Source organism: Oryza brachyantha, chromosome 1, assembly GCF_000231095.2.
Source record: "Oryza brachyantha chromosome 1, ObraRS2, whole genome shotgun sequence".
NCBI classification, from domain to species: domain Eukaryota; kingdom Viridiplantae; phylum Streptophyta; class Magnoliopsida; order Poales; family Poaceae; genus Oryza; species Oryza brachyantha.
The window spans coordinates 18,743,783-18,770,593 of NC_023163.2; the positions used below are offsets into that span (position 1 = coordinate 18,743,783).

Consider the following 26,811-nt stretch of genomic DNA (forward strand, 5'->3'; position numbering starts at 1 on the left):
TTTTTCTTTTACAGATGGAGTATACGGTTGGGATTTGGGAAGTAAAACAACCTCTCATCGTTTTGCTTCTGCTTATTCTTATTCTTATAAGTAGAAATTTAAAATTTTAATCTTAAATTTAGAATTAATTTTATCATTTTTAATGTATTTTATTTTTTATCCAATGTTTTAAAAATCATTAAGAATATAATGCAAAAGTTTTATTTATAAACAATTTTCGGTTTACAGATATAACGTTTGGCCGTGCTCCCCGAGTACAGGAGAACCAAGTGTGGCCTATCGAAGATTTTGACTTGGTCGTTGTTCTTATTACTATTACTACCGTCAATAGCTGCTTCATTGCAACGTTGCTATTACGGATTTGGAGTAGCTAATAAATTGAGATTTGATAACGCGATGGATCTGTCTTTTTTAAGAACCGATAGACTATGATTTGATATTGATCGCTTTGTTTGACCAACCGAGAATTCACTCTATGTGATGTTTTTCTGCCTCACCCAGAAAGGAACGCGGGGGAATCACTTCACGGAAGCAGAAGAGGTCGCAGCATTGAGTGTGCAAGTCCCTTTTTCTCCGCCATAGCGTTTGAGGCAGCTGTCTGAATTAAGAAGAGAACCTGCATGACCGCAAAGCTACAGATCCGTGATCCCTCCGACGAATCTACGATCGCGCTCGCCACATGGGAAAAGTACCTCGCAAACATCGAGCCACATGCATGCTCGCATCGCTATACTTCTTATCAGCCTAGGATGCTAGGGCGAGCATGCATGCATGCTCTCTTGTTGTGGCCTTTTCCACCCCTTTACAAATGTACTCCGACTATCAAAATACAATAAAATCTCTGGTGTGCCATGCATTCAGCTCCTACTTCCATACAGCTAGGCTAACTAGCTAGCTGAGCTGCATGTGTTGCTGCTACTTCCATGTTCCAACAACACCACTGCGTTACACACCAGGAGGTGGGAAATTCAAGTGGCTGAACTTACACTAAAATCCCTACTAAATTGCATCTAGCTTGCTGCCCCACTATACATAACATGCGTTTGCCTGCCGTCCTCGGAAGAGGTAAAAAAAAGTAACTAGTGATGCATACGAAGAGTGGAAACGGACGAAATTTAATTACTACAGGAGGATCAGAACGCGTGCTTACACCGAGACCTCTTACGAGGCATCATCACTCCATCGATCGATCAGTCTCATTGAGGCTTCTCTGGTGGCGAGCCGAGGCCGGACAGGAGGCAGGCGAGCGCGCGCATGACGCCGACCTGCGCGTGCAAAGCGGCGATGTAGTCGGCCGTCTCGTCCAGCAGCCGCTCCACCGCCATCGCCTCTCCCCCCGGCACCAGCTGCCGCAGCAGCTCCACCTTCTCGTCCACCATCTCCTCCTCCTCCTCCTCCTCCTCCTCCTGCTGCCCTGCTTCCCCTGCCATCGCCTTCCCCTGCTTCGTCTCCTCCTTGCCAGCCGAAGCCTCTAGTAGCGCCGGCGACGAGAGCGCCGCGGTCGCGGGACCCTTCCGGAGCAGGAGGGCGCGCCGGCCCAGCGCGCGGCCCCACTGCCGGCCTCCCGACGACCGCGCCAGCCCGAGCTCCGCGGCCGCCTTGATGCGCCTGCCACGCTCGCGCACGAGCCGCTGCCGCTGTCGCACCGTTTCGTCGACGTCCTCCGCCTGCACGGCCACGACACGGCGGTCCATGCCACCCGCGCGCGTCTTTCTTTTCTTGGGTGGTCTTCTGAGCTAGCAACCGTGTGACGAGTGACCAACGCACCATGTGTGGCGCCTCCTATAAATCGTCTACGCGCGGGGAGGTAGCCGGCGAGAATCTCACGGCGCGCGCTGCTGAGGTAGACCACTAGTGCGCTGCAGAAATGGAGAAATATTGCTATTTGCTAGCTTGCGCGGCGTAACGGCGTCTTGGTTTTGTCGCGATGGGGGGGGAAGTGAACGGCGCGGGGTGGCAGGCGCATGTGGGCGGGCGTGGGGGGAGTGCAGCGCATCTGGGCGTGGCTTTAGTACGAGCTAGCCTGTAATCGCCTCTAGTCAACTTGCTACGTGTAGCGAAGGGGGGGTTTCCTTGTGGGGGCTTACCTTAGCTGTGTAGCCAGTGTGTTGTGGACTTGTACATTCACGGAAGACGATACGTCACTTTTTTTTTTCTTCTTCCTTCATCTCCATCTGATCTGGTAACTCAATCTTATCATCTTTTCAGACGTGGTACTCGCGTACAGGATATGTATGCAGTATGCACATATTATTAGTGAGTGGTGACATTCATTGATTGTGCGATAAGGCTAGCTAAGAAGTACGTACTCAGGGTGGATGTCATGCATGTCCTGTACGGGGAACAGGTGCCGTGCAACCAGACAAGCCAACATGCATGAAAGCTATATAGCACCCAATAAAACGTTGAGCTGTAAATCACGAAATGTACTGAATAATACTAGCATCTCTCTTCTCAAAATCTCTCCTATTTGTTTTTTGAGTTCTCTTTCCTCTTTTTTTTTTGTTTACTCTTGAGTCTTGATCGTGTGATCATAAAAGTCTGTACTATTATATCGGCACCGCAAATTGAGAGGCTGTGCTGTTAATTTGCAAGCCAGACGTGCAGAAGTGAGAAGTGGCATGCATCACGCACGGTGATACTAGCTAGGATCTTCGCATACATATGTTGGCTTGTGTGCAGCGTTTATTTTGACAGGTCAACCCGGGTTCCGGATCATCTGAACGTGACACCAGCTGGCAGCTGCACGGCTGCTGGGCTGCACCTTTGCGTGCATGCGAGTATGTGTACATGGCGACCCCGCGCCGCGGCACCCCCCTTCCAGCCTTCCCCCACCTAAGTGCGACGACCGATGCTGCCGGCGGAGACGCATTCGCGCGCGGTGAGCTGCCGTAAGCAGTAAACGCAACATCAAGCTACCCACCCACGACACCGCCGTGCTCCCCGGTCCCCGTACATGCCGGCCGGCCGGTTCGGCTGGAGAATCCGTCCCGCCACATGGTTTGATCGACGCGAATTCCTAGCGAAGGCGCGCCCGCCCTCCCCGTCCCGCGCCGCATGCATGCATCACGTACGGCGACTTGACTGTCGACGCAGCCACGCTTGGCGCGCGTACGCGGAGAGGAGATCAGGGCCGGCCTTGCTCGAGGGGAACGTGCGGCAGGGCCGGGACGGGAAGGGGGAGGCGCGCGTCAGGCTGCCACCCGGACGTACACTACGTACGTACGTGTCCTGTGCCCATGGATCGAGCGCGCAGGTGCAGGCCAGGTTGTACTCCCGATCGACGCCCCGTCGTCGTGGCAAGCGAAGGGAACCCGGGCGAGCCGAGCTAGGTAAGGTAGCTATAGGCATGAACATGTGCGGGCATGTTAGGCTACGCAACGCGGGGTCACCAGCAGCTGGTGCGCCACGTGCCCGCCGGGGGACTCTACACTTGTGACTTGTCCACGCTTTTGCCCCCTCCTGGCCGGGCACTGGGTAGAGCAATTATTCTTTACTGCCACCTCCCGTTACAGCCAGTTGGCCGTTGCGTGAGCCAGCCTGCAGGTGAGCAGCGCAGCGCCGATGATCTGATCATAGGCGCAATCCCACAGGCCACAGTCGCACAGATTGATGACAAATGCATTCTTTCCAGGCGCCCCGGCCCTAGCAACACTGCGGCACAAGGAGACTGGCGCGTTTCACCGCGTTTCGCTTCCGCCCTTGTTTCACGGACTCGTTGATTGTTTAGTTTAATTTGAGCATAAATGAAACAATTTATTAACAATTAAAATAGTTTCATTTATTAATGATTAAAATAATATATATAGTTAACTTGGAAAATAAACCAGGAGAGATGGGAGGGGTACAGAATATTTATTCGTAGTGGGCAAATATTTGTACCATACTAAAAATGCTGCAAAGAGAGAGGAGGAAGTATCGTGGTGGCCGAGGGAGGATGGGCCGATGGAGGGAGGACGATGCCGGTGGAAGGAGGCGTGCCGCCCCTAGCCTCGCTTGCCACCGCGTCGATCCGCTGCCGCCGCGACCCACGCCACCCCGGATCTGGAGGATAGGGTTGGCAAAGGGATGGGTTAGGCCAGGCTGGGCAAAAGACAGAGAGAAGGACTCACCGGAGAGGGCGTGAAGATGGCGGCCGCTGCGCCGGAGCTCGCACCGCTCTGCCATCGCACCCGGCCACCACCTCGTAGCCCCTCGCCACGCCGGAGTGCCTGACCGCTGCCCTGCTGCCGGGCCACCGTTGCCACTGCGTGTGAGGGAGATAGAGCAGGTGGGGAGAGGTTAGGTTAGATATTTGATTGGGCTTTCTTTGGGCCAACATTTAAAAGTCTAACGAACCTCCTCAGGGTTTTATATTTTAAAAATTACATTAATATGTTATTAAAATCTGGCAACACCATTTCTTTCTCTTTTTTCTTTTTTTCTTAGTGATATGTTCAACGAAAGATTGGTTCTAACCTATAGCTAGCCATCCAGTGGTTCGCTCTTTCTTTTTACTCTCACGATGATGCTTTGGGTATAGGATTATAATGATGTGTTAATTATAATTACATTGTCAAAAATTTTAAGTCACTTTTGCGCAAGTCTTAACTCAACAAGTTCATATATACATGATGAATTCTTTTATTAAAATCTCATTGCAACGTATGGACATTTAGCTAGTAATAAGATAGAACCAATACGAGTAGAACTATTTTATAATGTTAAAGTGCATGTGGTATATGCAATAGAACTGGTGAGTGACAGATTTAATGATGACATCATCATTCTTTTCTTTTTTAAGCTTTTGCATTGTAATTCTTTGTTAAGCTTTTGCTTCTATATCATTAAGAACATGTATATATAAGTTTTATTCATAAATTATTTTTTATTTATAAATATGGTGTTTGTCTTTTTTTTTTTTATAAAACAAATGACGAGGGCGGAGGGCCCATATCTCCTAAGGGACGCACAGTACATACATACGGTGCGGAAGAATGGTCCGTATACCTTTTCGCTGAGTTATTGGTGCTGCCTGCTGCTGGATGTTGATTGAAATAACCGGTATATACGAGGGGTTCCCAATTGGCACCGAGAAAGTTCATGTAATAGTGTAACCGTACAAACTTGCAATAAAAGTAGCATATTTCCTTAGTCATATGGATACCCGGCCTTGCAGAGACGTCCGGTCAGAAATTCACCAAAATTATCCGCGGGTCTTTCCGCTTATATTTAAAGGTTAAAATTTAAAATTTTAACTTTAAATTTAGAGTTGATTTTGGTGTTTCTATAGTAATGTATTTTCCAGACTTTGCTTTTTATCACTAAGAACATATATATATATATATAATTTTTAATTACAATTTTTTTTTGCAAATATGAGTAATTTTATGTTTTTCCCTTGACAAGTGATTGATTCTATAAATTGCAATAGGTGAATATGAGTTTCGGGAAATGTCATCACACAAAGCATGTTTCTCCTATTTGTGTCATCGCGGTCAGTTGAACTCAGTTTAAGCCTATGCAAAAGGTCTATTTTGCCCTTCGAATAGTTGTACTCCCTAGTATGATTGTAAGGGTAAAATGGACTTTTTAAGGGCTAATGGAGGTCAACTAACGGTAACAAGGCGATGGAGAAATCATGAGAAAAACGGTTTCTTATAGTATTTCGTAGAACTCAAGTTTATTGATGACACCTCCTAGAATATGAGGGTGATTCCTTGATATTTTTATGAAAAATGTGAAACAACATATTTAAACATAAAAAATAATTTATGAATAAAATTTTTATATGTGTTCATCGCAATCTAAAAACCAAGTCTAAAAAATAGACTACCATAAAAATCCTAAAATCAACTCTAATTTTAAGATTAAAAATTAAAAGATTGGCCCGTAAACATAAGTAAAAGTAAAAAAGACAAACATGTATATCACTTGCCAATAACTTATATTTTTCTCACAATTTTTCCGCTTCCTTCAAATTGTTTCTCACCTTCAGCAGGCATTGGTTGTTCAATACAAAACCGAGATACCCTCCATGGTCTCTGACAAGTCGGTAGTTACGCACTGTGAACCAGTACACCGCATCCACGCTACTAGTTGATTTTTTTAACCGGGACATCTTACCCGTCTGGTACTCGTGATCACAGTTGGTAAATAAGATGAGCCATTTGACCAAAATATGTTGAAAACATATAATATTTATCTCATTTTGTATGTGTATGTACGGCAAAACTTTTCAAAAATATACATGTGTCACACGGTGGTGCCACATCCTCCACATCACCATGCTGACATCACATGGTGCTACATCCCTATCCCGGTACCGCACCACCACGTGGTCCTATGTCTTATTCCATGGTACCCCATGATTGGCCATCGTATTAGTCTATGAACATAATTTTTAATTGATTTTTCTCAAAATTTAATATTACTAATTTAGTTGTGAATACTATCTAAATTCGTAGATTTAAACTGACCTCTGTGTCTAAATTAGCACAATTATACTTTTCATATATTTTTCCAACTAAAATAGTAATATTGTACCTTTTTTTAAGAACCAATAAACCAATTAATAGAATTAGTATGATAATCAATGACAATAATTTGGATCGCGTGATGGTGGTGGATTGCACGACACCGAGGGGTTCGGTACAACACTTTGCGGTGCCACAAACCCATCGTGTGACACGTGTATTTTTTTCTCAAACCCACATGGCGCATATGTATATTTTTGCAAATTACTCTGATAGGCTTATATGACTGCAAAACGAGATAAAATATTTTATAATTTCAATTTTGAAAAAAGTTTCGCCATTTGACCATCTCCAAAAGAGACATGGGGCCTCGTTTGCGCACGGGCGCCCGATTTGCAGGTTAGCCAGATGGAGCCTACCCCCACGGCCCACCCACATTGGGCCGTAAAATCTCATGTGATCCAAGCAGAGAGTCTGCCATAGGAAAATGATGGGGCTTTTCTTTTGGTTTGCAGTGGGCTCGTGACATGGAGTACGACTCCGGCGCAAGTTACGGCAGAATATCCGTTGCTTTTAAGGCGCACAGCAATATTATTATTAAACACTGACCATGTCGTTATTAGCTCCCAGAAGCACAGTTCGTATCTATTAACTTATCGAAGTAGTAACAGAAAAAAGTCTTCAGGTTCTCTCGGACAGGCTAGAAAAATTGAGATTAATCAAAGGAAAATAAGAGGGAAATAAAAAGAAAATATCATGTTTGTGTAATTGTGTGGAATCGGACTAGGATTTTTTTTTAAAAAAACCGTGTAGTTAGTTTGTTACAACCGTGTGAAAGGAGAATAAGAGATAAAAAAAACATATTTGTGTGAAATCGGACAAGAATTTATTTTTTATAAAAAAAACAGTCTAACAATTTGTTAAATCCGTGCTAGCAACAGAAATAGGAACGAGAAGAAGAGTCCTAGTAGAAATACAAATTATAAATATAGGAAATTTGAATTAAAAATAGTAATAAATACAATTTTGAAATAATATATTAAGACTATGAGTCTACATAGAAATACATCTTAATAAAGTGATAAAATAGGAGCCACTACATATAGAAATTTACACATTAGCCAAAAAGTACAATCCAACCGGAAACAATTTAGAAAGATCTAAAATTTGAAACAAATAATAATAAATATTGAAATAAGAGTCCACGTAAATATACAAATTTAGTTAAAAATCCAAATTTGGTCAAAAAGATGCCACCAATAGATAAAATTAAGAGAAAGAGTCTAAAAATTGAATTGCAAATTAAATATTATACAGAAAAGAGTTTATGCAAAGTACAGTTTAGAATATAGTTAAATGAGATAAATACAATTTAGAAGTATATCAAAATTGAATCACAAATTAAATATTATGCAGAAAAGAGTTATGTACGAGTACAATTTAAAATACATGTAAATATGGTTCCATTAAAAATATATTTTAGAAAAAAAATTAAATTCGATTTAACAAGTAAGAAATATTATTAAGATAAAAGACCATATATAGATACAATTAACGATGCTAGCAGCGCAATATGTGCGGGCCACCATGCTAGTTTTAATATATATCACTATTGAATTGTTTGTATATTTAATCATTTTATGATTGAATTTATTATTACATATATTTTAATTATAACTTGCATTTCTTATATCTGCACAATTTTTTTTAACAAGATAAATGATAAAAATATGTTCTAACAAAAAATTGATGGTATCATTTATTAAAATATGAAGAGATTACTGCACTGAAACAAAATTAATCTCCTAAATTCGTGGAACCATGTCGATGTTGATGCCATCTGGGTCACAATTAATGTTCAAAATTCAAACGGTTCAAACTAAAAACAAAAGCTCCAAAGAACGACCGCACTCTCAACGCCAAGAACATTCACATAAAAAGAACACGACGCAACATACAAATGACTAAGGTCATTCAGAATGGGGGTATTCCCTCAACTTCAACTGAGCAGAAACCACACATAGGTGGTGACGGCGGTGGAGCTCGGGCAGTGGCGTAAATCAGGTTGGGGCGGCAGACCTCGGGTGATGGTGGCACAGATCGGGCGGCAGAGGGGCAGATCAGGCGGCAGCGGTAGAGATTGGGCGGTAGTGACGTAGCTCGGGCAGATGCGGTGGAGCTCGGGTGATGGCAGCGACGGTTAGGCAACGGGGCATGGAGCTTTGACAATGGAGATCTTGGGGACATGATGCGGCTCTGACTTGCGGTGACGAGGTAAGTCCGGCAGTTGCTCTCTTCTTTCTCTGGTCGCGTGTGGTCGATGGTAGGGCCCACGCTAGGTCACGAGGAGGTAGAGCCCTAACCTGTACAACGCGTATCCCCGTCGTGCCCTTGTGCAACCCTCGGTCAGGCTCTCTACGCCCTACAGAAGATGCGAGTAGCCTCCTTAGGCTACTCACCCCATCCCTTTCTCTTCTCCCTGGCAATCGCGACAGACGTCCACTGCACTGTGAATGCCCTAATCAGACACTGCAAGATTGCAAACTATGGTTGCCATTTCATTAAGGACCATTCCCAGTGCAAGCAACTCATTTGAGTGGCCTCATAGTGCCACCTAGGTCAAGGAGATGAGTCTAAAATTCTATTTGTCCATAATGCAGAGTGGCTTCAAATTTTCATGTCAGCTCTTACCATTACCTATTTTAATCCTTATATTTTGTCAAATGATGCTAAAGAACCAAAGTTTACATTAAATACCCTAGAGTCCAAAAAAGATTATAGAGTAAATTTCACAAAACCCGAGGTTTTGTGGCATATGTAATGCAAAACCCTGATTATTGTAATTTGTTTCAAGAAACCCCATATTTTGAGGCAAAATATTTCAAAAGCCACATGTTTATGTAAAATATGTATTTCCATTATGATATATGCACGCCTTATATTATGAGACATAAAAAAAGTAGTTGTGTCTTATATTATGGAGGGATGGAGTATTTTTAATATATATTTACATGTAAATAGGTCCAAAATGCAAGTCCTTCCCACCTAATTTATCTTCTTCCTTACTCTCGCAATACATGATTACAAAAACTTATCACAATCCATACTACTAATACTAATGATATATTAACCAATTATATCTAAAAAAGTTATAATACTGATAAGTAACAAGTGTTGAAAATGTAGCTAATGTGTATATATATAGAGAGATATCACGTAGTATTTTTAAAACTATTATGCATAAATATATTAGCCAAATAGATAATATTAAGCTTAAATGTGAGGTTATTTGAAACATTTAGTCTCAAAACATGTGATTTTATATTACACATGCCTCTAAACTTGGGGTTTCATGAAATATACTCAAGATTATATTATTTCCCCTCTCCCCTCTCATCCTCTCCCTCTCCCTATTCCCCTCTCTGACAAAACTGCTGCTTCGTTGCTGCCTCGTCCTCTCGAACCTCCTGATGCAACAGCGGTGGTACCAAGCTCGGAGTGGATGATGCTCCTACCTTTTGATGCTCGCCGCGATATTCTTCAGCCTAGCGGTGAGAGACTCCAGCGTCGTAGAGGTAAGCTCGGCGGACGATGGCCTTCCAGATCCAGTGGCTCCAACCCGCGCGATAATTGTGACGCCGCCGGAACGGAGCTTAGGCTCGCGTGGAGATCTACTCGGTGGCAGTCACTCGACGAGGTAAATCAAGCTTGTGCGCCTTCTTCGTTGTCGCCACCCTTCTCTTTTTTTTTCTCTGTTGCCGACGTCACTTCCTCTCCATTCTCTCCTTGCAAGTGGTATGGCCCATGCTGGGACGCAAGGAAGCGAAGACGCAACCTCCACAATGCTATTCCTAGTCACCCCCCTGCGCCACCCTTCGTCAAGGCCCTCGCATCCGGTAGAAGACGTGAGCAGCCTGGTAAAGCTACGCGCTCTGCCCTCTCTCTTCTCCACAACGATCATCATTGGACGTAGCGTGTTAAAATCACTTTATCACGTCTCCATATTTAACGCAACCATGGACAATAAACAAGAATGCAAAGATTACACACATAACACCAGTATTTCTCCTTCCCCTCTACTTATCTTCACGTTAGTTAGGAGGGTACACTGATTCCTTTCTCTAGTCGCTTCACCTTTTGTAGTCAGATGATTGAATGAATCCCACGACCAAACCTCCAAACCCCACGTCTCAACCGCCGATTAATCAAATCCATCAAACCCAAATCCCTTTCTCCTAGACAAACAAGCAGCCCCGAATCCCAAACACACAGACACGGGCCATCACCAGCAGCAGCAGGCAAAAAACGCACGCGACGCGAGTAGCCCTGCAGGAGTACGCGACGCGAGTCTGAACTCCGAAGAAAACCAACCAAACTCCCAACCATCGTTGCCTCCCTCGCTCTGACCTCTCTCTCTTTCGCCTCCGCGGCCGGCCCCGCGCCTCCCCCCCCCCCTCCGGCCTCCGACGGCGACCGCCCACCGCCTCCCGCTTGCTTCAGATCTCCTCATCCTCCCGCCCGCCGGCCGGGCCCCGCGCCCGCTCGCTTTCTGTCCCATATAACAACGCCCCCTCCCTACCGCTCACCGAACGCGCGGCGACCTCTGATCCCTCCCTCCCTCCCTCCGCGATCCCGGCCGGACCCGTCGAGCTCCCGGGATCTGGTCGTGGCACGCTCCGGGGAGGGCTCCCGGCGGAAATGGAGGTCTTCGGCCCCGTCACCGCCGGCCAGGTACGTGCGCGGCCGAACGCTGGATTCGTGCCTTCTTCCCCGCGATTCGCGCTATCTCGATAGGCTGCGTGCGCGTAGCGAAACTGGGGGGGCTTAGGTTTCAATGCTTGTTCCGTATCGACTGATGTGTTAAACAATTGGGTAATGCGTATTGTTCTGGACTTGCGGTGGCCGCTCTTATGATTTGTTTCTTCTAGACTGCGCGGTGTAAGTTCGATTTGGTTTGTTGCTTGGCACGTTCAGCGAAAAGGATGAAGATTAGTTTGAAATGGACGCATTCCTCGGTGGTCGTGGCGTTCGTTGAATTGGAGAGCATGAGGATGAGCATTGATTGATCGTTGATGGATGCGGCTTGCTTTATTACTGGGGGGCATATATTGGTATGGGAATAAAACATTTTTCATGGAATGGTCCTGTGGGATGCGACTGAAAGTTGACACACTCCAGCCTCTGCAATGAGCAACCACTGGTTTGTTGGTTGCTTGTCGTCTTGTATCTTGCATCTGACGCTTTAGGAGGTTAGGTGTACTTATGTTCCCTTGCAGGTGTCTTAGATATGAAGTTAGTAGTATTTAGTTTGGTACCACCTGTGACAGGAACATGGTTGCTCTGCCAAGTTAAAGTTTCGAATTCCACCTAAATTGCTTACAGGAAATGTGCATTGCTCGTTGTTTTGATCTGTATATTCTTAGCTTGATTATGGGGCACTTAAAAAAGGAAACTACTAAACAGATATTATTTAGAGTAAGAGACTATAATTAAGTTATATCATGATATTGGGGTACTAGTAGGCAAGCTGAAGGCACAATTTTTTTTGTCTTATGGCAACATATGTAAGCTAAGGGCACATGTTAATTATGAACTTCAGTCATCTTAGATTCGACACCAGTACAATTGATGACTCTTTTTGTTTTGTCCATCCCTTCAGGTGTCATTTTTGCTTGCTCTATTCCCTGTCCTCATTGCATGGGTCTATTCAGAAATCTTGGAATACAGAAAATCTTCGTCTATGAAAGTGTAAGTTAGTATTAACTCAGTATTACATTGATGTTTTTATGATTTTTATAAGCCTGCAATTGAGTACCAAATACTTAACCTTGCTCTCTTCATGCTTATTCCTTTTTCTGTAGTCATTCTGATTCTAATTTGGAGAATGGAACTGTCAAAGAAGATGATAAAACAGTATTGCTTGAAGGAGGCCTGTCAAAGTCACCATCTACAAAGTTTCGGATCAATTCTACAAAAGCAAACCTCATAAGGTAATTTGAATGATAGAAGATGTTTGGTTCATGAATGCCAACGTGGAATGCTGAAAATTAACAATGTTGTGAGCTTTAGGTTCATAACAATGGACGAGTCTTTCCTGTTGGAAAATCGTGCTGTCTTGAGAGCAATGTAAGACCCCTATAGAATTATTTTGCCTTTATTGAAAATAAATATACGTTGATATTTACAGGCCCTAACTTTCTACAGGGCAGAATTTGGCATCGTTCTAGTTTATTTCTACATTTGTGATCGGACAAATATTTTTCCAGAAAGCAAGAAGGTATCAACACATTGTTCTTTTAATGATCATTTAATATTTAATGATGCATCGCAGCATATGTTTGGAAAGCAATAGGTATTCTTTGCTGGATTATCATATTAGACCGTGTTTGGCAGCCCCCCATAAGTTATCTTATCCCCCGTTTTTCGCGCGCACGCTTTCCGAACTGCTAAACGGTGTATTTTTTGCGAAAATTTTCTATAGGAAAAGTTGTTTTTAAAAAATCATATTAATCTATTTTATATTTTTTTAATAATTAAAATTAATTAATCATATACTAATCTATTACTACGTTTTCCGCGCCGGATAACTAACTCACCCTCTCCCTCCTCTACCGAACGGGGCCTTAGTGTAGTGCCATCTTCCCACCTTACTAGTGTTGCTTCTTTTTATACGTTTCCCTCTTTTTTCTGTTTTAAACTCCCAACACTTCTGCATTCATAACTTATACTAATAAATAAGTAGAATCTTCATTTCTTTGCTTAGCCTTTCTCTGAGTTTTGCAATACTGTATTCTATCTTCTCAAATGAATGGGCATAAGAGGACATATGCTGTAATCTTTTTTGTTTCTCAACCAAATAATATTGATCAATTTCACTGATTAGGCTCTTCTATCAAACCCCCCTTTAAACTTTTAACATATTAGATAATTAACCAACTTCAGACAGTTCTCCTCTTTTCTGCTATCATATTATGGCCATCTTTTGATAATAATTGGTTTCCCCTTGACTTTTCCAGAGTTACAACCGCGACCTGTTTCTGTTTTTGTACATTCTTCTCATCATAGCATCGGCATTAACATCACTTAAGAAGCACCATGATAAATCAGCATTCTCAGGGAAATCTATACTCTATCTTAATCGCCATCAAACGGAGGAATGGAAGGGCTGGATGCAGGTTAGTGATTTTAATTTTTTTAATCCACTGTTTTGCTTTATGTATTCTTTCTTTTGTGGCCAGTTTGTATTACAATTTAGTCAAAGGATCAAGTGAGTGATCAATGATTGTAATTAATGTTTTCTGAAAGATGTTATGCTAATAGATCTGAAGAGTAGGTTTGCCAGTTTTTCCAAGACAAGTTTCTGACAGTTTATCTGGATGTGATATTCCTATTGGAACCTATCTAAAGCTACCAGAAATATATTTGGGCATTCCAAAGCAGTCCTTCGTAGGGGAAAATTGATTGGTTGAAATCTCTAGTGTTTCATAAGTTGTTTTTTTTTGAAATGATGAAAACAAGGTGGGTACATTTTTGCATATTGGGCTGCCACTATATCTGTAAACTGTAACCTGAACAACTGTACCCAACTTGCATTTCCACTGATGCAACAGTTCTCCTCATGTAGAATAGATTTTAGTGTACTGGCATAACACAGGATCATACACAGCTGTAATTAATGCTGTTGTCAAGACTAATATATTTTCTTTGCAGTAATAGCAATATGTTATTTTCAACTAACATAGCATATGCTGGAACGTGCAGTAGTATCTTTGGAATGTATTCAGTATGAATTAAACTTTCCTTAAAACCATATATTAGTATATTTTAGTAGACTGCTGCTAGCGAAAATATCATATTTGTACTCTTTTGTTGCAATCTACAGAGGTGCATATATCTACTACTTAAAAACAGGAATTAGTGATGGTTTTCATTTGCTCTATGTAGCCTCGAGTAAGATCTTTCGTGGAGAAATTTATGTAGACATTTGAGTATTGTATTTGATTTCACTAAAAGTTTTCATAATTTGCATACGTATATGTAGTTTTTCAGATTAGAGTATAATGGTTTATTAAATTCAGAACCTATGTTATTCATTTGTTATCTGTTACAACACACGGCCATGCTGCTAGTTTCCTTATAATGCCAGACATTCTTTCCAGCTGCTGTATTTTGCCAACTTTTAGGTAATATGTTCTAACTTTTCCACCTGCTGTTTACAGGTCCTGTTTTTAATGTACCACTATTTTGCCGCCAGTGAAATATACAATGCAATTCGTGTTTTCATTGCTGCCTATGTCTGGATGACTGGATTTGGGAACTTCTCATACTATTATATTAAGAAAGACTTTAGTCTTGCAAGATTTGCTCAGGTGCCATTCTGATCTTTATCCCCAATCTGTTCAATATTATGCTGCAACACGTTTTCATTTCCTTGATTTAATTCATGGTTTACCCTCTTTCTAATGCAGATGATGTGGAGACTTAATTTTTTTGTGGCTTTCTGTTGCATTGTCCTTGACAATGATTACATGCTCTATTACATATGCCCAATGCACACCCTCTTTACTCTTATGGTATATGGTTCCCTTGGTCTCTTTAATAAGTATAATGAGATACCCTCTGTGATGGCTATGAAGATTGGCAGCTGCTTCTTAGCAGTCATCTTGATGTGGGAAATTCCTGGTGTATTTGAGCTGCTGTGGAGTCCATTTACGTTTTTGCTAGGTTGGTTATTCCTATATTTCAATGTGTCATTTTCCTTTACCATTTCTAGATAGATCATGTGTTAACTTGTGTTTTGTGATGCAGGCTACAAGGACCCAGAGCCTTCAAAAGCAAACTTACCACTGTTGCATGAGTGGCATTTCCGATCTGGTCTTGATCGTTATATATGGATTATTGGAATGATCTATGCTTACTTCCATCCAAATGTAGGTTTTCAAGGATCACAGCTGGCTCTTTTTGCTTAATAACAGTGTAGTCTCTTTGTCCTTCGTCCTTGATCCTTGTATATGTAGGATGCAAGTAATTATGCTATGCTATGATTTGTTTTTTTTTCTTTTATTGGTATTAGTGCTTGAAACATAGATGTCTGTCATATAGGTTGAAAGATGGATGGAGAAGCTTGAAGAATCTGAAACTAAGGTTAGGTTGTCAATTAAGGGAACCATCATTAGCATTTCCTTGCTGGTAAGTTGCATTAGCCACAATTACCCTCTGTGCTCTACATTAAATTAGCATTGCTGTACGGACTAGACCACTTATAACCATTCCTTTTTGCTCCATCTCAGGCTGGTTATTTGTGGTATGAGTATATTTACAAACTAGACAAACTTACATACAACAAGTACCATCCATACACATCATGGATTCCTATCACGTGAGTATACAAATATGTGATAAATGATACATGTGGACTTCTGTATGAGTGTTAATGATAGCGTGGTTTTCATGCAGTGTTTATATCTCCCTACGGAATTGCACTCAGCAGCTTAGAAACGTCTCTTTAACTCTCTTTGCGTAAGTCTTTTTAAACTATAACATAAAAAAATGATATTTAATTTCCTATGGATTCACCTTCTCAGACTAAACTTATAACGTACTTTTTATTATTAGTTGGCTTGGCAAGATTACACTAGAGACCTATATTTCTCAGATCCACATTTGGCTCAGGTATGATGCTAACCTTTTATTTTCGGTATGTCCTGCTATCTTTTGTATCTGTGACTTACTGATTTCCGTGCTTTAAATTTCTGGACTTTTTGTATTTAACCTGTTGGACACAACTATCAGTATGGGGAATGGTTCAGCTATGATAATATGCCATTCCTGTAAGAACTTAAAATTGTCTGGTTTTTAGTAGCATGACTCATTTTGGACTTTGTGCTCCTATTGGAAGTCATGGACATAATTATGCCAATCCCTTTTTGGACTTTCATGCTTTTTCTTAGCATGAATAAAATAAAAAACCTAGATGCTGATATTCCTAGTGCTTGAACAAGTAGTCAAAGTTTCAGTGAAGAGGATGCTGGCAATAATCAGGCAGAAGTAGGAAATCACTTAACAGTAACCAGATAACTATTGGATTTTCAGTACTTAAGACGTGCCAGTTCTTTTGGAATTGGTGATACTAAATGTTAGCCATAATCAGGGAGAAGTAGAATGTCACTTAGCAGCAGCCAAACCAGTATTGGGTTTCCAGTACTTACGATATGTCAGTTCTTTAGGAATTGGTGATACTAAGGAAATCCATCTTCAACCAAGGTCCTGTTTCGGTTTCTCACATGGATAAATGGAATAGTGAAACTCAAGGCCACAATGAAAAGTTAGCCCTAGATGTTATGATGTTGATGGCAGGGTATAGGACTATAGGGTACATGACCTTGGTGTTTAATCTTGACACAATGGTGAACCTGAATATTCTGGACATTTATCTTTTCACGTTTTGCTATCATCAGAATCACCACTATGTGCGTATAACAGTGGCAACTACATCATAAGATGTCAAATACTTGTTTAAGTTAAGCTTATGATGTGTAGTAATAGGCAGAGGTGCAGTATCCTCAGGATGGAATATTAGATGGAGCATTAACTTAGATTTTGGCAATGAACTACAGAATCTAAGTGGCTGTGCTGTGCATGTGCAATACATGTCAAGATGTTTTTGTCTCTTTCGATGCTCTCTGACTTCTTCTATTCATACAGGTCTAACATGCCTAATGGGCAGCCAAAATGGCTCCTCTCTTTCATTCCGGGTTACCCATTGCTCAACTTTATGCTTGCTACAGCAGTATATCTTCTTGTAAGTTAAAAATAAGTTGAATTCTGTCTAGTTCAAACATCGCTAGAGTTGTCAGGAATATTAATTGGATTGTCAATACTGCAGATATCATACAGAGTGTTCGAGCTGACAGGTGTTTTGAAGTCAGCTTTTATTCCCAGCAGAGACAACAATCGTCTATATCAAAATTTTGTTGCTGGGATTGCCATCTCCGTATGTCTGTATTGCCTCTCTATTGTACTTCTTAAGATTCCCATTGTATAGGTAAATGACTTGAACATCAACAGACAACACAATCAATGCATCTATTATATAGACGCCAAAAAGGTTTTGTGGTGCAGTTCCAGGAAAAAAATCAAGAAAATGCTCACGGTAGAAGTTTGCTTGTGTGATGTTTATTAGAATGAGTCGGCTCCTAGTTCCACCTTGCAGATGGATATAAGTGCACTCTAAAATAGTTAAGAGAATGTGGCCGAATTTTGTTCCCCCCTTGGGGAAATGTATACTATACATTCAGGCAATCCTTGCATTCTTTTAGAATAGTTGGATGCATACTCGTAGCCATTACAATTGTACAAGGGATTTCTGTAAAATCAAACACCCTCATCTTTTCGTTTCTGTATACTTATAAGCCAAGATTTTAAATTTTCAATCCAATTCATTCATATCGTTTTCGAACCAATTCATTCATTGAACTATATACGATACTAGTAGCGCTTGTGCGCACGCGGTAGTAGTCCCAGTACGAAGAGATAGCGTTGCAGTCTTTGCGTTCATCTTATTCGAATGCAACTTTAGGTTTGGAGTTAATTTTGGGATTTTTTATTATAGATTATTTTTTAAGCTTAGTTTTTAGACCACTAGAAATATGTATATAAGAATTTTATTTATAAACACACACGGGTAGATTTGATCACTAATCATATTCTGCAGCAGCTACTCCCTCTGTTCGAAAACAAACCAAATTTTCACATTTTATCTGTAATGTTTGACTGTTCATCTTATTAAAAAAATTTACGATTAACATTTTGTTTTTATGAGATGATAAAATCAGGAATAGTATTTAACGTGTGACTAATTTTTTTTTAAATTCTTAAAAAAAATTTCAAATAAGACGGATGGCCAAACGCTGGGCACATTAATCGAAAGTTGGCGACGGAGGGACTGTGGTAGCGTATTGTAAAACCAATACATTTGATATTTGACAAGATATCGCTTGTCTGGATCACGGTTGAGGGAAGATGCTGTCCCATCAGCTCTTCACACAATTATGGAAAGGAACAAATAGTACTACTAACATTGAGCACCCACTAGTAGTTGAAGTTCAGCGACACAGCCTCCCTCTGATCATCAGTAAACCCCTGAACTGGATCGAACCATCTTGAGAAAGAAAGCGCCAACCAGCAGTCTCCCAAAACTGAATAGGCGCGCGGCGTGAGTGACACAAGCCATGATGCCATCGACCGCCAAACGAAGCGAACCCCGTCCCCGCGTCCTCTCCTCTGCCCGGCGGCGCAGCCACGCACACTCCCACAGTCCCACTTGGCCTTGGCTACCTCCTCGCCCCAAACAACACAACGGAGCGAGCGAAAAACCCCTCCTGCGCCGCAGCGGTTCTGGTTCATTGAACCTGGCCTGGCCCTTCAGCGCTCCACAGGGCGGCCGCACTTTTCCATCCAAGCCGTCTCCCTCCTGGGGCTCCCTCGCCTTTCCCTCCACCCCTTCGCGCATCCAAAACCACACCTCCGACGAGCCCCTCGGCCGCAGCAGCAGCTCTCCTCCTCCCTCGCCGTATAAAAGGGGCCACGGCCACCTCGGCCCGTCCCCCGCGTCAACCACTGCCCCTGCATCGCCATCGCCATGGCCCTCGCCCTCCGAGCGCCGCGCTTCCAGCCGCTCCCCACCCCCATTCCCGCGTCAACCGCCTCCACCTCAAGGCCATCCTCCTACTACTACCACGGTCACGCCGTCGTCTGCGCCGCTGCCGCGTCGCCCTTCACCGAGGCCACATCCTCCTCGCGGTACCGCCGCGACGCCTGGTCCTACGCCGCCGCGGATGACGAGTCATCGTCGTCAGCTGCTGCTGCTGCTGCTGCGGCGGCTTCCGCGGCGGCGTCGGGCCGACGGGCCGACGAGATCGCGCTGCAGCTGCCGGAGCTGAGGAGGCTCCTGGAGGCGCTGCGGGCGTCGAGAGGGAGGGCGCCGGAAGGGGATGGCGGCGGCGGCGGGCCCGGGAGGGTTGCGCTGGTGGGGACCGGGCCCGGTGACCCGGAGCTGCTCACGCTCAAGGCGGTGAGGGCCATCGAAGCGGCGGACCTGGTGCTCTACGACCGCCTCGTCTCCAACGACGTGCTCGATTTGGTCGGGGACGGCGCTAGGCTGCTCTACGTCGGCAAGACGGCCGGATACCACAGCCGCACCCAGGTAACAATTGGTCGGTTTATTACTCCCCAGTTCTACTGATTTCAGGTTCTCATGTTGTTTATGCGAAATGTGAACCATTTGTTTGCAAAATGTAGGAGGAGATTCATGAGCTGCTCCTGAGCTTTGCGGAGGCTGGTGCCAATGTGGTGCGGTTGAAAGGCGGCGACCCTCTGGTAATATATTGTTCATGTATGGAATTTACCTTAGGACATCTTTTATTGCTATTGATCATGTCATTTGTGACTATCGGATTACTCGTTGTAATCCATACTGGTCACGGATTGATAATTTCATATGATGGGTTTATGTTGGATACTGTTATCAGTCCACGGTTTTAAAAAAAATCGGGATTTTGGTAAGTAACAGACAAGTGGGAAGAAAGGCTAACTTGTAGTTTGGTACATGATTTTAGGCTCTATTTGTGTTTTGCACGGAGTAGTTCTTAATCCTGGCAACAAAACAGAAATGATTAGTACAGGAAGAGGAAATGAACTTTATGGAGGCTGCATGCTCTCGATTTTTATGTGTGTGTTTGTGCTCACACTATGTGTTTCGGTGTAAATCAGCATTACCTGTTCTGATTGATTTGGCAAATTGTTGTAAGCATAGCTGCTTCTCATGAAGTAAACTGACAAAAGTTGAGAGAACAATGAACACTGTCCTTTGAAGGTGTATAGTAGTAACTGGAAATGTCCTATAGTTTTGTATGCGCACCATCATTAGTCACACCATTCGTATGTAAATTGCATTTTGATGCAAATCCTTTAAATGTGCCAAAAACTACTAGTCCAGTGTGCCTCATATCATTCGGCGCAACATGCTGAGAAGATAGGCACCTAAGAACAACCTAAGTTCCATGTATGGTGAATGCTATTTTTTATCCATAACTAATAAGTACCAAATTTATTATTTGATGTTATTTTAGGTCTTTGGAAGGGGTGGAGAAGAGATGGATTTCCTTCAACAACAAGGAATAAGAGTTGAAGTTATCCCAGGTATAAAAGTCACACTGTATGATAGCTTGAATAATTTGCACTGCCTCTTGTGATTGCAATATGAATTGTGTGAATGAAAACAATGCAGGAATTACATCTGCTTCAGGAATTGCGGCAGAGCTTGGCATTCCACTAACCCATAGAGGTGTTGCTACCAGGTATCTTATGTGGCAACTTATATGCCTTTGATGTTTAACCTGTATGCATGCCAACTTATATGTATTTGATATTTAACTTGTATCCATGCCATTTTTCTCTGCTGATCAGATGGTCTTATTGAGTATGCAAATACTTCTCAAACACATCTTAGGACATGATTTGCACAACCAAAATTCACTATGAATTTGATCACAGCATGGTCAAAGCACTTGGCAGTAAGCATTATTGCTCCATGTGGTCATCTATCTGTTCTGATGTCCTAACTCTGAACCCTGAAGAGCTGTAGAAAAATATAATATTCTTCCTTGCTTACTGAAAGATGAATTGTTCTGCCATTTAGGGGCTTCAGTTCCTGGAGATGTTTAGATGTTTGGCTTTGTATTTCCTTGTTGTTGGTACACAATTAGAACTAGTTCTATTGTGCAGTTAGAATTGTAGTTTTCTGAATGATAAATAGTTCGTCTTTGACATGTAATCTTTGTTGCAGTGTCAGATTTTTAACTGGGCACTCCAGAAATGGTGGGACAGATCCTCTATATATCGCAGAGAATGCAGCAGATCCGGACACAACTTTGGTTGTGTATATGGGTTTGTCAACATTGCCATCTCTTGCTCCTAAGTTAATGAAGCATGGTCTGCCACCAGATACTCCGGCTGTTGCAGTTGAGCGTGGCACTACCCCCCAACAGCGAATGGTACTGAGCATTGATCCTCACCATCTAAATTGTGTCTGGCTTCAGTTTTCCATGCTGAGCATTTGTTTGGTTGTAGGTATTCGCAATGTTAAAGGATCTTGTGAGTGAAGTCAAGTCAGCGGATCTAGTTTCTCCTACTCTGATAATTATTGGGAAGGTGGTAGCATTGTCACCCTTATGGATCGATTCATCCAAACAGGATGCACTCAAGGTTGAGAATTCGTATGCACCTGAGGCCAAAAGATAACAGTTTCTCTATAATCAAATGTTGGAGTGACTGTTGAGGCATTGATTAACGTCACCTCAGACATGAGCTTTCGCAATTAGTAAGATCTAAGCCAATCTGATATGGTTTAGTCCAGGCCATGCAAACAGACGATGGAATTGACCTGGATAGGAGATTCTGCACATTCCCTGATGACATCACAGGAAACAGACATTCTTGAAGATTGATGACAGCTTTGAACAATATGGGCATGAAATTTTCAAATGAGAACGCATTTGAAGTTCTGAACGTGTTTGACATAACCTATTCAATGGTACAACAATTATAACTGTCGAGTTTTTGAGCAATACCTCTTGCATGGAGATGGAGTAGTAGGTCACCACTCCATTCCAATCAAAGGTTGGAACTGTTCTGTTTTGTTTTTGTTTACCCAACATTTTTTTGGTCATAGGCTCTCCTGATTATTGAAGCCCCTACAGGCGTATGGCTATTTTAAGTCTGGCAATCGTTGTGTCAGCTTTTACATATTCCTTTGTGAAAAATTCGACTGCACATTTGATGATTATTCTTGAATAAAACGTGTACTACTTTTTCTTTTTTGTGTTCTGCTGTTAACCACTGCATAAATTTTACCAGCTCGCATTTGAGTTTTGAGATGTCAGTATCATCCCGCAACCGCGTGTCAACAGAATGAAATGTCCTATTGTGGTTATTTTTTTTTAATTTCGCACGCACAGCCACACAGAAGTGGATTTTTTTTTATCTTTTTTTTTTAATATTTAGAGAACTGTTTTTATTTTCAAAACTTACAGAACTACACTCCAAACGCTCCTCTAGGACGTTTTTTTTACATGGGGGTCTAAATGCAAACTCGCTGTATAGTTTGTTGTATAATGCATTTAAAATTTGTAAGGTTATAAAAAAATGAGATGAAATCAAAATATCGTTTAAAATCAGATGAAATTAAAATTTGTAAGGCATTTAAAATAGTAAAGATCGTCAAGATTTACAGCCTTATAAATGACAACCTTTTTTATATAGTACTGTATAATTTAGATGTCCAAATATCGTTACAACATCCCATACCTACCATACCTATATTTGCAAAATCTTTATATATATATATATATATATCGAATGGCTTCCGATGGAGACATGCTATATATATAAAAGTTGTACACCATGACGAGATCTATAATTTTTTTTAGTTAATCACTTCTTCATCTAAAATTGTTTAGACTATCAAATAGACATAACTAGCTTCGTAGCAGTAAAACGGCTCCTTCAAAAAAATATTCATATTTACTTTTAGTTCATAGAAACTAGTTATGCGTATTTGACACTCTAGACAGTTTTATTAAAAAAAGTGATCAACTATATAAAGTTATAGATGTTATTGTAGCCTACAACTTCTACAACTTTTAGGTTGTGTCTTGATCAATGGTCATTTGAAACGTATGAAATTTTGTAACAAATATTTAAACATACTAGTAATATATCCGTACACTACAACTGAACCTATATAATTCATGATAGATTGCACAAGTGTATATCCCATAGAAAAAAGAATCATTTTTAAAAAGAAAACACATGATTTTTTTGGTTTTTGATGAGTAATGGCTTTCACGTGACATGGGGATGAAAAGGAAACGGTGGTTTTGATGTCACGTGGAGTGGAGAAGAGGAGAGACAACTCCAATTTTAATTAGTAAAGATAAACGGTATCAGTAAAAATGTTATTAATTATAAAATTGCAATATCATCAAGCTCTATAATTCTGATATAAATTTTAACTTTATCTGACTTTATATGGTCTATTTACAAATTTTAAAGGTGTTATATGCAAAATATACGGCAAATTTAGAGGTCACAAAAAACGCCCTGTGTGAGGGATTTTTTTTTAAAAAAGCCCTCCTAAAGGGCAAAGGCCGTTGGTAGGTGGGGGTGTAGTTTTTTAACAATAACAATAATGATATATTTTTTTTAAAAAAATGCCTAGGCTGGCTTGTTGTAGGTTATGTCGGCGCGGAAATAAGTCTACCTTGGCTTTCATGTGCTGGGCTATCTAGCTGTTGGCCCAACATGTATTTGTGTCCCAATTACGTTGGGCTGAGCCTTTTTTACTTAGGAAAAAAGGGAGAGACATATTTGTAAATAAAAATATTTTATAAATAAAAATTTTAGATACATGTTTTTAGTGATCTAAAAGCCAAGGTTAGAAAATAAATTGGGATAAAAATAACTTCAAAATATACTCTAAATTTAAAGTTAAAACTTTAAATTTTAGTTTATTATCATAAGCCGAAGCAAAAACTTAGGGTTGGCAGCGTCGCCACTCACTTGTATCTCTTATGGTGGAGGAACCGAGAATGGGGAAAAGAAAAATTAGGCTAGGTTGCGATGGGATGGGCCGTACATGAGATTTTTTAAAATTTCTTTTATTTATATATTTTTAAAGAGCAAATTTAACCTCATAACGACTAGACTAATCAGCGTGGAAGGTAAAACGCTCATTGCTGGTGAGACATCCTATGTGACAAACACAAGACGAGAAGGGAGGGGGGACCGTTGGACATATGGTGTAAATTTTGTAAATAACCCATTGCCGTCTAATAGATGGGTGTATTATGCTGTAGCATGGGGCTACCTACAATCGGGAAGACGATCGGTAGAAGGGCTTGGTGGCCTGATCATTTTACAGACAACCCCTTACTGGCTTATTGCCCTATAGATAGGTATTTTAAGGCCTGGTAGAGTGGCAAGTGATTGTCTGCAAAAACATCGGTGGGCAAGAGAGGGTTGGTCATTGGAGTTCTTTATTTGTAGTGGAGAGGAGAGAGAATGCACTTTATTTTATTTTTTATATTTTCTTTTTACCTAGGAGAACAAAAGAAACAACCATAAAAAACCTAAACTCAAACAGATGAACTAGGTAGCATATATAATTTTTTAATGTCCTATCCAACGGGTTTTCGAAGCTTCTCGCTTTGAAAAATCAATCTTGCAAGTGAAATTTCGTAATTATAATTTCACCAAACCTGGCAAAGCAGAGGAGAGATGGATGTATTTTTTCTATAGATGTCTGTAAATATAAATTTTGTTCGATCCGAGCTTGTATAAGAAAGTACTCGACGTTTTAAAGAAAGTCACTCAAATGAAATGAGTGTTTTTATATCTCGGGACAATTTACAGGCAGCAAAGGAGTCGCCTATAAAATTGTCACTTGCCGTCCTCCTCCCCGTATCTTCATCTGCCACATTGGAAACCACGTCTAGCCAGTGGGCACGGAGGCTAGATTTGTAAAATAAATTTAAAAGAGGTTATTAAGATTTTTTACCAGAAAATATATAAAAAAAATTTCCTTTTTTGCCGTTTTGCATTTGCGACAGAGCGAGCCTGTCTTCTTCCACGACTTGTTCTCAGACCGGCGGCGTCTTCCAACGCTATTCTTGTCACTTGTCAGCGGGTCTCTTCTACGGTCAACCGTGTACAGTTGCAATCGACAACAAGAAGGAGAAGCTCCAGGTATCAATGAACAGAGAAACAGTAAGGGTAGAGTATAATCCAAGTCAAAGGTCTCGAGGAGACTCGACGCATCTATTATTTGACAACAAACATTATACTTCTCACTGTGGTGACGGTTGGTATTTATGTCACCATGATTAATAATTAGATGGTGATGTGGAGTCTCCGAGTAGAAAAGCGGAAAAAGAAAACAAAAAAAAAACAGATAATAGAAAAAACAAAGCCGTGTTGCCGTGTTCATCGGCTCAAGTGCTTAATTAATCGTACATGTTCTTCTCTCGGGTCCCACAGAACAGAAAGACCCATTTGCACACACACATGATAAAAGAGGGATAGAGTGATTATCCCACCTCCGTCTCAAATCAAAACATAAGGGTATTATAGGAAAGTCAAATTGTATATTTGTAGATAAAAAATAATTTATGAGTAAAATTTTTATATATGTATTCTTAACGATTTAAAAGTCAAAACTAAATTATAAACCTCGGTGCAAAATATTCCAAATCAACTAAGTTAAAAATTTAAATTTTGACTTATGAACGTAAGCATAAGCGTCTTTTAAAAGTCTATGGCCCCGTTCGCAACCACTCTGTTGGCTAATTAGTGCACTTAAACTAGGAAGCCATTAATGTATGATTAATTAAGTATCAGTCAACGTAAACTTGAAAACTGAATTAATTTGATCAAGTTTTTAAAGTAACTTTCATATATATTTTTTGGCACAAATATCGTTTAGTGGTTCGAGAAGCGTGCAAAAGAGTGAAAAATGGCTCAGGATTGGCATTTGCTTACAAGGCATGTACAAGAGCCATTCGTGGAGAGTTATTTGAGATTATACTTTAAAATATTACTATAAATTTACCATATTTTAAATATATTTTTACAATTGTACTACATACCTAATACCCTACTTATAAACCAGCTAATACACTCCTAACACATGCTTAAGAGAGCAAAAATAGCGGCACATGTGACATGTCCAATCTCACTATAATCATATTGAAAGCTCACTTGTACGCGTGCAATGTTTGTTAACACTATGAACTTTATCCATGGTGGGTGGAGTCATGCACACATGACTCTACCAACACAAACACACCCTTTATATTTTCTAGTTTTAAACATTTTGAAAAAGGAGTATGGCCAAGGCAATATTTCGAACCGTATTCGAGCATCTAAAACTATTCGTTCTTTTAAAACAGGAATATCCAAAAAGATGGATATTTTTTTGAATACCATAGCGAGTAATACGAATATGAGAGAACATATGCAACGCGCTTGTCTCATTGATTTCAGATAACGACTTGACCGGCCCACTGATAATTTGACATACAGACGCACGCTACATTGAATCCGTCATGCATCGTGCCGCGCAAGTTGGGTAGCTGTGGTAGCATGTTGGGAGCAAGATCATGTTGATATGCAACTCGTTCACGCATGTGGATCCTGATATTTTTGGTGCTGTTTGGTATACAACTCGTCCGATGTTGCCAACACGTACGTACGATGCCACAGCGTGGGAGAATGTAGTGCACAGAGATGCATATGGCGA

At 41.3% G+C, this 26,811-nt stretch overlaps 3 protein-coding genes across 3 annotated transcripts; 2 read left to right on the forward strand and 1 right to left on the reverse strand.

Moving 5' to 3' along the window:
* Nucleotides 1-463: 463 nt before the first annotated feature.
* LOC121053252 (transcription factor PAR1-like) lies at nt 464-1,742 on the reverse strand. The gene has a single exon (XM_040519867.1). The coding sequence runs from the start codon at nt 1,692-1,694 to the stop codon at nt 1,197-1,199; it is 498 nt and encodes a 165-aa protein (XP_040375801.1). The 5' UTR covers nt 1,695-1,742; the 3' UTR covers nt 464-1,196.
* Nucleotides 1,743-10,795: 9,053 nt separating this feature from the next.
* On the forward strand, nt 10,796-17,756 carry LOC102719434 (protein REDUCED WALL ACETYLATION 3-like). The gene is made up of 15 exons (XM_006644337.3): nt 10,796-11,186; nt 12,115-12,203; nt 12,317-12,445; nt 12,525-12,581; nt 12,660-12,732; nt 13,472-13,630; nt 14,675-14,824; nt 14,924-15,179; nt 15,264-15,385; nt 15,558-15,644; nt 15,746-15,834; nt 15,912-15,974; nt 16,071-16,127; nt 17,160-17,256; nt 17,341-17,756. Exons 1-15 carry the CDS (start codon nt 11,154-11,156, stop codon nt 17,497-17,499), a joined length of 1,620 nt encoding a protein of 539 aa, XP_006644400.1. The 5' UTR covers nt 10,796-11,153; the 3' UTR covers nt 17,500-17,756.
* Nucleotides 17,757-18,859: 1,103 nt separating this feature from the next.
* LOC102720010 (S-adenosyl-L-methionine-dependent uroporphyrinogen III methyltransferase, chloroplastic) lies at nt 18,860-22,369 on the forward strand. Its single transcript, XM_040525640.1, has 6 exons — nt 18,860-19,659; nt 19,755-19,832; nt 20,585-20,654; nt 20,743-20,812; nt 21,301-21,508; nt 21,585-22,369. The coding sequence occupies exons 1-6, from the start codon at nt 19,096-19,098 to the stop codon at nt 21,753-21,755; spliced, it is 1,161 nt and encodes a 386-aa protein (XP_040381574.1). The 5' UTR covers nt 18,860-19,095; the 3' UTR covers nt 21,756-22,369.
* The last annotated feature ends 4,442 nt before the right edge of the window (nt 22,370-26,811 follow it).